This window comes from Aethalodelphis obliquidens, unplaced genomic scaffold (genome assembly GCF_003676395.1).
Source record: "Aethalodelphis obliquidens isolate GAN/ISIS:26980383/991018 unplaced genomic scaffold, ASM367639v1 scaffold12, whole genome shotgun sequence".
Lineage (NCBI taxonomy): Eukaryota > Metazoa > Chordata > Mammalia > Artiodactyla > Delphinidae > Aethalodelphis > Aethalodelphis obliquidens.
Genome location: NW_020837956.1, coordinates 28,513,984 through 28,530,167, shown reverse-complemented (window position 1 = coordinate 28,530,167; position 16,184 = coordinate 28,513,984). Strand labels below are relative to the sequence as shown.

Sequence of the window (16,184 nt, the reverse complement as noted above, 5' to 3'; positions counted from 1 at the left end):
GTGAGTTATACTCCTTACACCCCAGTTCCTTTTCCCTTAAGAGTTTCTTGGACCTATGTCTCTCTTCACTACTTACGGATATCAAAAACATTCAAAGTCTGCTCCCTTTCTGGGAATTCTACCTTACTAAGGGGGTTTACTTCCTTTGTGGGTGTGGCTGATGTTTAATAAAGCTTGACTGAGCTGCAATTAAATAAATCAGTCACTGTCCATTAATACAATTCAAGCTTAAAAATTCCTATGGTTAATGTGTCCTCTATTTTAACTGAAATTCAGAATTTTATAATCAGTTTAACCTCAAATAAAATCTTATTGTGACAAACATTCCTAATCAATAAGTGGACTGTTAGATATGAATTACTTTACATAAGAAAATGTGCATTATAAGGATATATGAAATCCTCACAGATATTGCAAAGTTTCTCCAAATACTGTCTGGGGGGGCAGGGTTAAAAGAAAATTCAAGTATGCAACAAATTCAGAACTCTCACACATACACCAATAACTTACGAGAAGTTCCCCATGCAGTCTCTCTCCATTCATCATCTCCAAGAAATATGCCTTTTTGTCCATCTTTTGTTGAATCATCAGGTTCCCAAAATTTTTTGGTAGGCAAAAGCTATTTGGAATGGAAAAAAATATTGTATTTAAATTTTATTCTAATTACAAAGAGCTAAAACATAGAGGAAAGTAAACTTACCACCAATAGGCACAAGTTAGTTTTCAATGCTAGTGAAAATTCAGATGACCTATTTCTTAATTTGTCCAGTTAACAATCACTCCCCACTTGTGCTTAGATACTGGCTCTAATAATTCTAGACCTGAAAAGTCGATTTCAGACTTTTCTACATTTTTCAAATCGTTTTACTGTCATGTGATATTTTTTATAATTTTTTTCAAAAGACTTACTAAATTTCTTAATACAGTAATACAATAAAAATATCTAAACAAATGATTAAAAATTTTCCTTTACTTCCAAGTATTGCCCTTGGATCACCTACTATCCTACAGCTTCAATGATAGAAAATTTTCATTCTTACTTCACAATGCAATGGAGGTGAACTTCACAATTCTTCCTAGGTCCTCAATACTAACAATCTATTGATCCCAAATCAGGAAGCTATGGGATGGCAGAAGAGACACATAGAAAAGACCCTTAAATACTTTTTGAGGTAACAATGTCAAAGCCCTGTGCCCTATCCTATACTGTTAACATACACAAGCATATAAAAATTGTGTTGATATAAGCATTCAATGATAATTCAAAATGTACATTTGGCCAATTCCTAATGAGACTTTAACGTTCATCCAGGTCTCCCCTCTCTACCTTTCCTGACACTCAGAGAAGGCAAACTGAGGATATGTTTGTTTGAAAAGAACAGACTGGTTTCTAAAACATGCATTTGACATTTAAATAAGCATTTGTAAGACACCCATCCCTCTCAGCCCATAATTAGGTCCTCATAATCAAACCTGTATATACTTCTATTACTACACTTGTCACACTAAATTACCTGTGTTTGCCTCCTTAAGGGCCTGGTGACCTTATCTTCAGAGAGCTCACAAATATAAACTAACCATAATAAAATGAACTTAGGTGAAACCTGACTTGGGTCTGAGAGATAAGACTGTATGTCTGTTGGGGGTTTAAAGTGTGAATGTAAGGTGGGGAGGACACAAGAAATTATGAACAGAGGCACAACTTGAGAAAATGCAGTTTGTAGAATAGGGTGTGAGATGGAGGAACAGATGTGGAAGCTGATGTTGTTAAAGCTATCTAGACAGACTATGAGGAACCTCAAAGACACGCTAAAGAAATATCAATAGTATATTACATTGAAGCAACAGGGACTCAAGAGAGGATGGCAGAAGAGTGACACTGTGTTTCAGAAAACAATTCAAGTTGTAAGTTCTAAGAATAATGGATATTCTAGACTAGAGGCAAAGAAATCGTTAAGGAGAATTACAACAAAGCCAAGACGACAAGAACTGAAACAACTGGCAGAAAGAACTGAGAAAATAAAATGGGTTTCAGAAACATTCAGGAGAGTCAACAGAATATGAATAAAAATAAGGGGAGGTCTGGGACTCCCCTGGTGGTCCAGCAGCTACAGCTCCAAGATCCCAATGCAAGGGGCCTAGGTTCGATCCCTGGTCAGGGAACTAGATCCCACATGCCGCAACTAAGAGTTTGCATGCCGCAACTAAAAAGTCCTGCACACGGCAATGAAGATCCTGCATGCTGCAACTAAGACCCGACACAGCCAAATAAACAAACAAACAAATAAATATTTTTTAAAAATAAGGGGAGGTTGATAAAAAGAATAAAAGTTTAAAATGTGGGTAATGAGGTAAATGATACTACTGACCAAAACAGAAAAAAAAAAAAACAGGATAAGCAGCTTTAGAGGGAGGAGGGAAAATTCAATTTGGGCATATATCCCGAGGATCTTTTGCTAAACTAAATACTGTTAATTTTACTGCTATTTTAAGAAAGAAAACTTTTTGCATGTTAGGATCTTCCTGAGCTGCAAATGATTTGTATTATAGACATTTTCTTTACTTATTTTTATTATTTTCAAAGATTTTATTTACTTATTTTGGCCACGTTGCATGGCTTGAGGGATCCTAGTTCCATGACCAGGGATCTAACTTGTGCCCCTGCAGTGGAAGGGCAGAGCCTTAACCACTGGACCATCAGGGAATTCCCTAAAGTACAGACATTTAAAACAATAATCTGCTCTAATAAAGATCTCGGTAAAATACAACCTCTGTTGCTGCGATTTTTAAAAATCTCACTATAAAAGTTTCATGAAAATATTCAAACAAAATGTAAATCTGATAATACAGTACTAAAACACTGCACTTGATATATTTAAATAATTGAACATTTATTCATAGTAAAACCCAAGTTAATCCCTTTGAAGTACTGTATAAACAAGCCATTTCAGGCAGAAGGAAATGGCTCCTGAGCAAATAATGCTTTTATCCCACACTTCATAAAGAAAAATGTTTTAATAGCAAAATAAGGATAACAAATAAGAAATCAGAAATGAAGTTATAACAACTTAGTAGAAGCATTTATTACAGACATAGAAGCGGCTGAAACAAACTAATCTTCTGAGGTAAAAGAAATAATAGAATCTTTTTGAGGGGCCTATTCCAGTCTTTTGGGATAAGATTCCATGCAGTACAGTAGTAGTTCATAGATCACTGCTTTGACACCCAAACTGTAAAACTGGGGGCGGGGGGGAGTCTATGTCAAGCACTTACCCAGTGTGCTTACTTTCTGCCAGGCACTGGGCTATGAATGTCTCTTCATTTTGCAAACATTTATAAGTTATCACGGACCGGCAAACAATTTAGTAGTTAATAAAATTAACACTTTTCCTAACAAAGGCCCTTATCACCATTCTAGAAACAGCTGTGACAGCAGACACCGATTTCAAATATTTTTAGAGAAACTACTGGCTTGTGACCAAGAATTAAGTTAAAATGGACTAAATATAGGGGGAGGCAACAATTCAGGATATCCAGAATAGAACAGTTAAAAAAAAAAAAGAAAAGATTAAGTGGTACAAAGGTTGGAATAGCAATAAAAGTAGTGTTTTGCCCCTGGAGACTCTTTTACTATAGTAGAAATGGGAGAGCACAAAAACAAGGGCTAAGAGATCTTGAAGATCTGTAAAACATATTATCCAATACTGTTTCAAATTAGTTCCCTAATTCACAAAAGCTCTAAACCAAGGTCAAGCAACTCAGTATTTCTTATCAACCTACTCCTCCATCATTCCAACTCAGAAATGATTGGGTGGACATACAAATTCATCCCTCCATTATCCACCAGTTTATTAGTTCTTTCCTTCAAGAAGCACTTAATGGCTTGCCCTTTTCCATCTCCAAAGAAATCAGTCAACACGATAGTATACTACCGCAAAATAATTATTAAAATTCCTGCTAGAATTTATACTATGAGGTGCATTTACACTTCAGATTTTTCTAATACAAATTGTTATGTAAGGGCTTCCCTGGTGGCGCAGTGGTTGAGAGTCCGCCTGCCGATGCAGGGGACACGGGTTCGTGCCCCGGTCCGGGAAGATCCCACGTGCCGCGGAGCGGCTAGGCCCGTAAGCCGTGGCCGCTGGGCCTGTGCGTCCGGAGCCTGTGCTCCGCAACGGGAGAGGCCACAGCAGTGAGAGGCCCACGTACCGCAAAAAAAAAAAAAAAAAAAAATTGTTATGTAAAATCACCAAGTCAACCAAATTAATATAATCCTAAGAATTAAAAGAACTTGAAGGCTCTATGTCTACATTATAGTGTTCATATAACATCCAAACTGGGACACTTCTGAGAAAGGGAGTGCTATTAACAATCATGCCACGAAAACACGTATCTGGACAGTCTGGGCAAATTAGGATGTAAGGTGACTCTATTTACAATGGAAGTTCATAAAAGATAGGCAGGCATAGATGCTAATAACCAAGTGTGTAGAACAACAGCCACAAGAGAACTCCAGAATGGTGCTTTTCCAGACTTTAATCTTTTCCGTTGATGAAAGATATCAATACTTAATGTTTTCAAATTATACTACTTCCCCAAATCTTCTACATTCCCAATATCCCTTAATATCAGCAGCAAATATTATTAGATGTCATCACTCCCAATGGGAAGCAGTACTGTAAACAGTCAAGGCACTCAAGAGTTCAAACTGCTGTTTAAGCACTGTTACTTGGTATTGGGCCAGTTAAATAACTGTTCTGAGCCTCAGTTTCTTCATCTGTAAAGTAAGGATAATAATAAAGCTACTGTTATAGCGTTTTCTATGAGGCAATAATGAAATAATATAAGTAAACTACTTAGAACAGCATCTAGCACGTGGCAAACATACATATTACGTATCTTCACTACGAAAAGTATGAATCCTTTAAGATTCTAAAACATGAGTAACATGCTGGCCAGCAACGTTTAATTGGCTGATTATTTTAAATGATTATAAGAGTATTCATTACAAAAATCTTGTCTATAGCTGTTTGCCTTCTTTTTAAATTTGAGTATCCTGGGGGATCATGAAACTACACTACTTACATCAATAAAAAAGTTGCCTAATAAAGTCACATTTTGCGTAAGGAAACAGAATCAGAAGTTAAATAAACTATCCAAGATTACATGTAAGATTACATATATAGCTAGTAAGTGGCAGCATTAGGAGCTGAAACCATAACTGTTTAATTCTAAAGCCCATTTTCTTTACACTTAACTACCACAGAAGATGGTTCTTTCCAATCATAGTCTAACTCATCAATATTTCTAAAAATATTCAATTATTAGGCCACGACTAGCCATAATGAAAAAAATAAAACAGTTCAAGATGTTATCAGGATATTCAGACTATATAATGTGGGAATTCATTAGAGTGGATAAAGTTTATGATAGAATGTCTAATATAGGGATTTATAGACATTGGCAATAATCAGCTATTTAAAACAGCTGATTTCCATTCCAGTTATCCCTAACAGCTCAGATCAGAGCTAGAGCATTTGGGAGGTATATGTGATTCATACAAAAAGCTATTCTTATTACTACCTTCAAAGAAGTCAGTCTTTGTCACTAGTGATATAGCACTAGTGATAGATCTGAGAGAAATACATAGTACTAATGATAGATCTGAGAGAAAACAGAAGTCTCCTTACTCTTCTCTCCAGTACATTTTCCACTTCACCATACTACCTGGGATCTTAGTACATAAATTTTCTCTAATGTTTTCTTTAAATAGTACTGTGTCAGAAAAGAAAGGAGGGAGCTTTATCATACTAAGCTATGAAAATACTCCCCCAAAACACATTAACTCAGTGATTTAAAGTTAAATTCTGGGTTCCCTAAAGAATTTCAGGCTGGAGCCTCTTTTTCCATACACACACACACACACACACACACACACACACAAAGTTCCTGTTTAATTTTTATATATAAAAATAAAGGTATGTGTCTCTGCAGTATAGTTTTAAAACACCACACTAATGAAGCTGAGTTCAACCGCCTATGGGTTAGCTTTGTTCTTTTTAAGCCATGTGACATAACACAAACTGTTAGGCCTTTTGACAAAAATGTGCTACGGAAAAAATTGGAAAGGATGAGTTTATGAATGGATGAATACAAATCTGTTCCTACTCTGGATGAACAACTAGAAGAAACCGCCCTTCTGATGATGAGTCAGTAAAAGCTATCATGATCTACATAACCCAGTACATTTGAAAATAACCCTGTATGTAATGCAGTGCTTTGTACATTATAGATTTACAGCAACTTAAGACATAATAAGTAAAGCTTTATCTTTAAAGAAAAAGTCAAGATAGGGCAATATATAAGAAAAGGATGTCGCATTAAAAAAAATAAACAAGCAATTTTAGAAAACTCAAGAGCCAGAAACTCAAGGCTGCTTTTAGGTTATTAAAATGAATGAATTCTGGGATAAAACAAAAAACCTCACCTGTCAGGAAAGGAGGAGAAGACTGGTGAGAGAGAGACAGGCAAAGAAGGAAATCCCAGAAGGTTCCCTGCTGCCTGCGAGATGAGGAAAGATAGAAAGGCTTGTGGGAGAGAGAACCCAGAGACAGAAACCTCAACAGGTTTCTTAGCTATCTCTTAGAGGTAACAGAATTAGTTGGTAAACTGTTAAGAAAAAAATTTAATTAGTGAGTAACAGCTTATTTAAAAATACATTTTTAATAGATGAAGGTCACAGAAGCACTGACCTGCTGCTACCTGCCAAAAAACCAGACAGCCTAACCCTAGCCATTTTTACTCTGCATATCTGACATTCCCATTAAGAAAAGCCTAGATTTAAGCTTGGATCATTTAACATGCTATTAAAACCAGCCTCTCTTCTCCAAAAACCTCAAATACCCCTCCCTCCACCCCCCAAATACCTAAACTCTCTCAACTACTGTTTCTGATCACGACATTTTTTTTTTAAACTGCCAACATGTCTTTGGGTTTATCAAATACTACTTAAAAAGGGAGGGGAAAAAAAGAGCCAATTTGCAAATACATACACAGTGTAGATCTGCAAAGTAAAGCGTCGTGGGGTCTAAACAGAATCAAGGTAAGGGTGTGACTTTATCTGGTCTTTAAGAAAATCAAGTTCAAGTTTGTCACAGACTAGGCTGAAGCACTGTTCAAACCTGCTTTTAAGATATGTTATTCTGCTTTCTAAAGACCAAAGAAAACAAGTAACAGGGAAAAAAAACAAAAGCCCTTTTCAACTGCTTCTCTTTATTCACCCATAGTGTAAATAATGCCTAAGCCGCCACTGCACCGCAGTGAAGCTACAAGGTTCTTTTTTAACTAAAAAATTATTCCCTCTCTCAAATTTTCTTAGGGCCCAGAGTTTTACCTTAAGCGCTGGACTAACAAGTTTACTTTGGCAATACTTATGCTTAAGCACCTTAACTCACCCTTAAATCAGTCCTCTGAAAATGACAAACTCTTTGGAAAACGCTGTTCTGAAGAAGGGGAGGGTTAGCTAGCTGCAGGGTGCCCTCTTGTGGCCCAGAAGAGTGACTGGACTCTTTTTCTGCATCTGAAGAGCACAGCATTGGATGGAGTGAGTCTCATGAAGGTCTACCAAAGTAAAATAATCTCCAGGAGCAAGCGGTTAATTACACATCTTAGGTCTGTTCACGGTTATTTTCTATTATCAAAGTCCACACTATGTTAGTACTACAGAACATGACAAAACAAAATGTGACCGCAAGGTTTTCATAATCAATTAAAGTTTTCTAAATATTCATTAGGTATATGGAAAACTAAGTAGTTTTGATGTCTTAAATTATGTAATGGTGAGGTTAAATGGGATGCCCCAATGAAAATCACAGATTAACAGGACTGATAAAAGCCAAAATTTTAGAGTGCCCACTGTGCCCTAGTCATTCAAAGCTAACAATCTACAGAGGAGACTAATATAAAACAAATAAACTGTAACCAGTAATATAATAAAAGTATGTACAAAGATCCATGAGAAGTCAGATGAAGAATTAATTTTACTGCAGATATCAATGGGACAATAAAGAGTCTTTTTCAGTAGAGTCCTGCAGAGGATTAGAAGTTTATTAAGCAAACAATGAACAAGGAGAAATTTTTGTAAGAAAGAACAGTGAACAATTAAGTGTGGCTAAAGCAAACATAGCATACATATATAAAACAGCAGGACAAAGATCAAGGAAGGCTCTTTTCTGATCAAAGTAATTATGGTCCATTACCAAAATAGAAGACATTATCAGGTCAATCAAATCAACTAGACACAAATAACCTCACTAAAATTACCGCTAAAAGTTAAAAAAAAAAAGCTAAAAATCCCACAACCACAGATTTTAAAAGCCCACATCATTTGGAAGATATAACCACTATTTTCAAGGAGATTTATGGTTAAAAAACAAGTCTCAATGGCTTAAATAATCGAAGTGAGGTATACATTCTTAGTATTCATAAATATTTACCTCTCCCATTCCCCGAGATTCTAATGCAAGAGCTTGAAAATCATGATTCATTTCATCCACAGATCAAACCTGTTAAATAACAAAAAGAAACATTAGTAGAAAGAAAAATTTGAACAACAGACTGCATCAACTATTTTTATATTACACTGCTGCTATTACTGATGTTACAGCATGAGCTGAGATGGACAAGAATCCATTTCTCTATAAAGACAGGTTTTCCTAAATAGAGCACCACAGTAATCTACACTAAAATTTGTGGGAAACCTGGGGTCAACGGTTCCTGGATTATTCTGTGTGCCAAAAGAAACCCCTACTAGTTTCCTGCGCAAAAGAAAAGAAGTGAGCTCACGGGATCTTAGTTCCCGGACTAGGGATTGAATACCTGCTCCCTGCCGTGGAAGCGTGGAGTCTTAACCACTGGACCTCCAGGGAAATCCCCAGTTATCTTCTTTTAAAAAAAAATGTTGTAATTCCTATTACAAAATTATTACTTTGCACTACTTCTTTAAGATTTCTCAAAATTTCTCAGAATTTCATTATTTGTGGATCTTATAACAATGATAAAAAAAATTTTTAAAGTGGTGATCCAGTTCTACCTCAAAGCAACATATAATCTGCTGTGAGAGCAATTATAATATTCAGAGGTTTCCTTAAGAATAATTCCTTTCCCTACAATAATCAAAACAGCATGGAAATGGCACAAACACATACATCAATGGAACAGAAGAGAGCCCATAAATAAACCCATGCACTTACGGTCAATTAATCTATATAACAAAGGAGGCAAGAGTATACATGGAAAGAAGACAGTCTCTTCAGCAAGTGGTGCTGGGAAAACTGGACAGCTACATGTATTATAAAACAATGAGATTAGAACATTATCTCATGCCATATTAAAAAAAAAAGCTCAAAATGGATTAAAGACCTAAATGTAAGACTTGAAATCATAAAACTCTTGGAAGAGAACAGAGGTAGAACACTTCTGACATAAATCGCAGCAATATTTTTTGGATCTGTCTCCTAAGACAAAGTAAAAGCAAAAATAAACAAACGGGACCTAATTAAACTTAAAAGCTTTTGCATAGCAAAAGAAATCATCAATAAACTGAAAAGACAACCAACAGAATGGGAGAAAATAATTGCAAATGATATGACTAACAAGGGGTTAATATCCAAAATAAACAGCCAATACAACTCAATTAAAAAAAAAAAACCCACCCCCAGCCAAAAAAAACACACACCCCAATCAAAAAATGGGCAAAAGACCAGAATAGACATTTTTCCTGAGAAGAAATACAGATGTCTAACAGGCACATGAAAAGATGCTCAACATCACTAATTATTAGAAAAATGCAAATCAAAACAACAGAGATATCACCTCACAACTATCAGAATGGCTGTCATCAAAAAAATCTACAAATAACACAGGACTTCCATGGTGGTGCAGTGGTTGGGAATCTGCCTGCCAATGCAGGAGACAAGGGTTCGATCCCTGGTCTGGGAAGATCCCAAATGCCGCGGAGCAATTAAGCCCGTGCGCCACAGCTCCTTAGACTGCGCTCTAGAGTCTGCGAGCCATAACTACCGAAGCCCGCGTGCCTAGAGCCTGTGCTCCGCAACGAGAAGCCACCGCAATGAGAAGCCTGCCAACGCAATAAAGAGTAGCTCCCGCTTGATGCAACTAGAGAAAGCCAGCGCGCAGCAACGAAGACCCAACGTCGCAATCAATTAATAAAAACAAGGGCCAGAAATTCCCCTAAACTTGATGAAAGCAAAATCTACGGATTCAAGATGCTCAGTGAGGGGCTTCCCTGGTGGCGCAGTGGTTGAGAGTCCGCCTGCCGATGCAGGGGACACGGGTTCGTGTCCCGGTCCGGGAAGATCCCACATGCCGCGGAGCGGCTAGGCCCATGAGCCATGGCCGCTGAGCCTGCGCGTCCGGAGCCTGTGCTCTGCAACGGGAGAGGCCGGAACAGTGAGAGGCCCGCGTACCGCAAAAAAAAGATGCTCAGCAAACCCCAGGCAAGATAAACAGGAAAAACAAAAACGAGACCCCACATCTACGCACATCATAATAAAAGTGCTGAAAATCAAAGAGAAAATCCTGAGAGCAGCGAGAGGAAAAACATTACAAAAAGGGGAAAAATGATGAGTGACCACTGACTTCGCACTAGAAACGATGGGGACCAGAATAAAAAGGACAGACTTTAGAGGGCTGAAAGAAGAAAAACGCTAACCTAGAATTTTTATCTGATGGAAATCTCCTTCAAGAATAAAGGCTAAAAGACATTTTTAGATAAAAGGAAAATAAAATTTGTTAAACAGACTTCCACCTCAGAAAATCCCTTAAAAAAATTCTTAGGCTAAAGGAAAAGGGTACCAGATGGAAACTCAAATCAGGAAGGAATTAAGAGCACCAGAAATGCTAAGTATGTGCATAAGTACAAAGGACTAGTTTTTCCTCTCAATTTCTTCAAAACACATAAGCCCATGTAAAGCAAAAATTTTATTATGAGTTTGATAACATATGTAGATGAACCAATTTACATGTACAACCAATACCTACTATAAAAAATATCTCTAGCCATACCATCATGACACCTAGTGATTTAAAACAAAACTCAGTTTGAGATCAAAATACTCGTTTATCACACAACATTATACAGTTGGCCCTCTATATCCATGAGTTCCACATTGGCAGGTTTCACCAATCAGGGATCAAAAGTATTAAAAAAAAAAATTCCAGAAAGTTCCAAAAAGCAGGGAATTAAATTCCCTGAGGGCTGGTAATTATTTAGCAATACATAGCACTGACATTGTATTTACAACTATTTACAAAGCATTTACATTGTATTAGGTATTATAAGTAATCTAGAAATGATTTAAAGTATACCCTAGTATGCACACAGGTTATATGCAAATGCTACACCATTTTATACAAGGAACGTGAACATCCTCAGATTTTGGTATTGGGCTGGGGAGGCACCTGGAACCAATACCCTGCAGATACTGAGGAACAACTGCACATCCTTAAATACATATATAGTTTGGAGGGGCCCCCAATTATCTGATTAAGCAAAGGAATCTTAGTCCAAATGTGTCCTACACTTCTCAGTCACGCAATCAAAGTTCTACATCTCACATGACACAATTCATTCTAATGTCTAGTATGGTCTGCTCAAACCATCTTTGATTTCCCTTGTTTCTTTAAAATTTCCTAAATTTGGGCAGCGTCCATTTTATTTTTCTATTTAAATAATTCCTAGGGTCTCCATATTGCCCTAGACTCGATGTCCTTTATATTCTTTTTCTTAAGATGATTTACATTTGTGATTTCACTTTCTTTAAACCTTACATTTTATAGACCTTGTATTTTCTAGATTTCCCATCCCCTTACAGCCTCAACTTCTTCCAAGCATCAACTGCTTCCCAAACCTAATGGCCAATCCTTTGAAAGCTTTGAGATACTGCTGACATGTTATCAGGAATCATGTATTGATACTTTCAATCACCTAAAGAGGTGTTCTAATTTCTTAAGAATGCTTCAAATTTAAATCCTACCAACTTGACAATGCAGCCATATAATTTTGAGTTCATAATTCAATTTATGAACACACACTAAATGATATTAAGCCCTGAAATCTGGGCTCAACATACAAAGATCACACCAATTACAGTCATTAAAAAAAATCTCCCATGTGACATCTTATTTACCTGTATCCTCTGAGGACAGACTGTCCTTATTAAGAATTATTCCACTAGGGCCAAAAACATAAGATTCTTATTATTTAGGATGGAAATAGTTCTAAAATGGATTCATTATTCTGCAATCCTGAAGAAAGAATAATGGACAAATTTTATATATAAGATAATGTGGTAGAGTACAAAGAGTATGTGATTTTAATTCAGAATATGAGAGTTCGAGTTTTAACTTTTGCCCGTTGTCCAACCTCTAAATCTTACTTATCTGTTGTGAAGATCAAACTAGATAATGTATCCAAAAGTGTTTTGTGAGCAATTAATAAAAAGTGCTAAACAAATAACTAGTTACTATTAAGATCATTACATACTACTCGAGAAAGAACTGATACTTCCTGAGACTCTTGGGGTGCTCAATGTTTTGTGTTTCTTGTATGCTTCTGTTAGTATTTCAGCCTCCTGCCTTGTCAGGTTAAATATCACTTGACTTGAACATACAGTATCCCTTCTGACCTTTCTAATTAGGTTGCTTTTAATTTGTAGTAATCTGTAGCCTCAGATGAGTGTGGTAGACTTGTAAGAGTAAATAAGCTCTAAGAAGGAAACTACCTCCAACAAACACAAAAACACATTCTAAAGTTACAATCCTTTCTTAGGAAAGCAATTTGGCATCATATATACAGGTTCATACATCTTGAGCCCATCTCCCTAACTTTGAAAATCAATCCTAAAAAGAAAACCTAAATACAAAAAAGTTTTATGTACAAAGATGTTTGTAGCAGTGTTGCTTGCAGATCCTGAAATTATAAGCTGCATAACTGCCTCACAATATTTAAGTGATATAACACATCTATAAAGTATAGTGTAGCTATTAAAAAGATCATAATTTTTAGTTTATTACAATAAATCTGTATAATCTATGAATGAAAGAAAGGAGATTTTTATTAGGAAAAAAGGAGTAGACTTAAGAAATCTTCTCAGGCAGTGTCTTATTTAGTTAAACATGCACTTACCATGTGATCAAGCTATGTGCATCCAAGGCATTTACCTAAGAGAAATGAAGACTATGCCCGCATAAAGTCCTGTACCTATTTAGAGCATCTTTATAATGGAAATGACAGAAACGCCTCTACACAGATGACTGGATAAACACACTGTTATGCCATACGATGGTGTACTGCTCATTGATAAAAAGGAGCGAACAGTGCCACAACAGGGATGTATCTTCAAATGTGGAATAAAAACCTTCACACAAAAGAATGTGTATTGTGTGATTCCAAAATGAATCAGTAGTATCAAAAAGCAAATCAGTGGTTGCTTGGGGTTGGGAAGCAGAGAGGATTACCTGAAAAGAAGTACTTCTGTATATTAATTCTGGGGTTGTTACATTAGTGTATAGATTGATTGGTATTGGTGAACCATATACTTTTTAGTGTATGTAAATTAGACCTCGATAAAGTTGATGTTTTAAAAGATGACTGTATAACATGAACTGAAATTATGATAAAACTAAAGAGATCAAAACAATATGGTATTGGTACAAAGAGAGACAAAGAGAGGGACAGAACAATAAATTCGAGAAACTGAAAAAAAAAAAAAGAAATCTTCTCAGGAATAAAAGCATCAGAGCTTTACCAAAGCCTCTTCTTTGCTTACTTCTACATTTTCATCCGTGGTCCAAACAGATAAGGTAATAAGGTAAAGAAACTCTGGATAAATGCGAGAGGTATCTTAGCTATATGGATCCACATACTTTTGTGGTGAATCATGCCCTAGTGCAGGGGTCAACAAATGTATTCTGTAAAGAGCCAGACAGTATACATTTTAGACTTTACAGGCCATATGGTCCCTCAACTTCTCAACTGTGCATCTGTAGCACAAAAGCAGCCATAGACAATAAGAAAATGCGTGAGCACGAATGTGTCCTAATAAAACTTTATTTATGAACAGTGAAGTCTGAATTCCATATTTTTTCATGTGTCACAAAATATTATTTTTCTTTTGATTTTTTCCCCCAACCATTAAAAATTCTAAAAGTCAATTCTAGAGAGCAGTTCAAACAAAAACAGTTGGTGGGCCAGATCTGGCCTGTAGGCCAAAGTTTGCTGACCTCTGCTCTCGTGCATTTACTCTCGACTGTTCCACAAAAAATCAAATGCAGATAATTCACTCTCAAACTCGAGCAGACCCAAAGTTAAGCATCAGGGCTTTGCTTTCAACCTTTTCATTTATACTCTCACCATGTACATTTTTTATTTTAATAATGAACGGGAATTTCATATTACGTTTAATGGGGGTTATTTTATTATTTTCTTTCAATGACCAGGGTGGGTTATGGGGAAAAGACTTTAAAAACAAGATAGGGGCTTCCCTCGTGGCGCAGTGGTTGAGAGTCCGCCTGCCGATGCAGGGGACACGGGTTCGTGCCCCGGTCCGGGAAGATCCCACATCCCACGGAGCGGCTAGACCCATCAGCCATGGCCGCTGAGCCTGCGCATCCGGAGCCTGTGCTCCGCAACGGGAGAGGCCGCAACAGTGAGAGGCCCGCGTATCACACACACACAAAAAAAGACAAAACAAAACTCACAAAGCAAGACTCAAGCTCAGCTTTTCAGTTTAAGGTGTTATTTATTTCAACTATGAGAACGCAAATGGAGGAGAAAGTAGGCAAAACAATGAGATACAAAGAAAATAAACACTTTCGATTCTTCTGCAATGACCTTCATATTAACCATAATGAAACTGCAGGGGTGGGGGTCACACATATGCCACTAAGGACTCTTAAAATTTCTGCGCTGGTGTCACCTGATGGCAAGGGAAAAGAATCTGGACATAATTTAACAACTCTCCCTTGCGTGGTTAGACCTAAGGAAGAAAGAGAACAATCTCTTCTTTCAACAAGCAATGGAGTATCTAGCTATCAGTTATATAATACTGACCTGACTAGTTCCCTTGAAGAAAATGTATCCCAGAATTATAGTACACACTATACTGCTTGGGGGTGTAAAGTCTGTCTTCATTGTTTTTTTTTTTTTTGGTCTGCATTATTAAGCCATGAAGTTTTCCAATATTATTTCCTTAAACAATTAGAATTTGCTAATATAGAAAATACATAATAGAAACTTTTCTATGGACAAGACCATGTGTAATCTTGAGGTAAATTTAAATTAAAAAGTTAATAGTTTTTGGGGCTTCCCTGGTGGCGCAGTGGTTGAGAGTCCGCCTGCTGATGCAGGGGACATGGGTTCGTGCACCAGTCCGGGAATATCCCACATGCCACGGAGCGGCTGGGCCCGTGAGCCATGGCCGCTGAGCCTGCGCGTCCGCAACGGGAGAGGCCACAACAGTGAGAGGCCCGCGTACCGCAAACAAACAAACAAACAAACAAAAGTTAATAGTTTTTGAGGTTATGATGTTTCTTAGCAAAAGAAGAGTGTCTTATTAAGTTTTAAAATTTAACAGTATTAGTTAATTTTTCTGTAGACAACATTACTAATTATGTGAGAAAAACAGATCAAGTACTTCAAATAACAACTTGGTTAAGTTTTGTGGGTTTTCATATTTACTAATGCGTAAGCCAAAAGGTTTACAAATAGTTGGTGTAATGAACCAAGAATATGCATTATTTTCTTAGGTAACATCTGATCCAATTCCTTACCATATGCCTACCATAAAAAATAGGTTGGGGGGCAAAAACCATTTAAAGCTACAATAAATGGTATTAAAGCACCAGCATATAACACCAATTACATTTTTATAGTTTTATAATTAGTTCTATTTTAAAGCCATAGTAGTAAGTAAACTCTGGAGTTAAAGGGGCTAGGAACTGTGTCTTAGCCACCAAAATGCTCAATATATACTGAATGAAAAAAATCGTTCTATATTTTATGAAATGTAAATTCAGATCATGAAATCATCTATTATCTGGATAGTGACTATTTATAAATGCCTTCATATATATGAATACACAATGCTCATTTTATAGAGACA

General features: G+C 36.7%; 1 protein-coding gene across 12 annotated transcripts in view; it reads right to left on the bottom strand.

Moving 5' to 3' along the window:
• PUM2 (pumilio RNA binding family member 2) overlaps nucleotides 1-16,184 on the bottom strand; it is a 92,108-nt gene that overhangs the window by 62,506 nt on the left and 13,418 nt on the right. For 8 of the 12 annotated variants that reach the window (XM_027113759.1, XM_027113753.1, XM_027113763.1 and 5 more), the window contains exons 2-3: nucleotides 8,496-8,564; nucleotides 511-619 (exon numbers count right to left, since the gene is read on the bottom strand). In XM_027113759.1, coding sequence (XP_026969560.1) covers nucleotides 511-619; nucleotides 8,496-8,546 — 160 coding nt within the window. In that variant the 5' untranslated portion in view covers nucleotides 8,547-8,564. Of the gene's footprint in view, nucleotides 1-510; nucleotides 620-1,040; nucleotides 1,121-7,454; nucleotides 7,580-8,495; nucleotides 8,565-16,184 lie in introns of those variants that run through there. The other 4 variants (XM_027113755.1, XM_027113761.1, XM_027113756.1 and 1 more) reach the window with 4 other exon arrangements.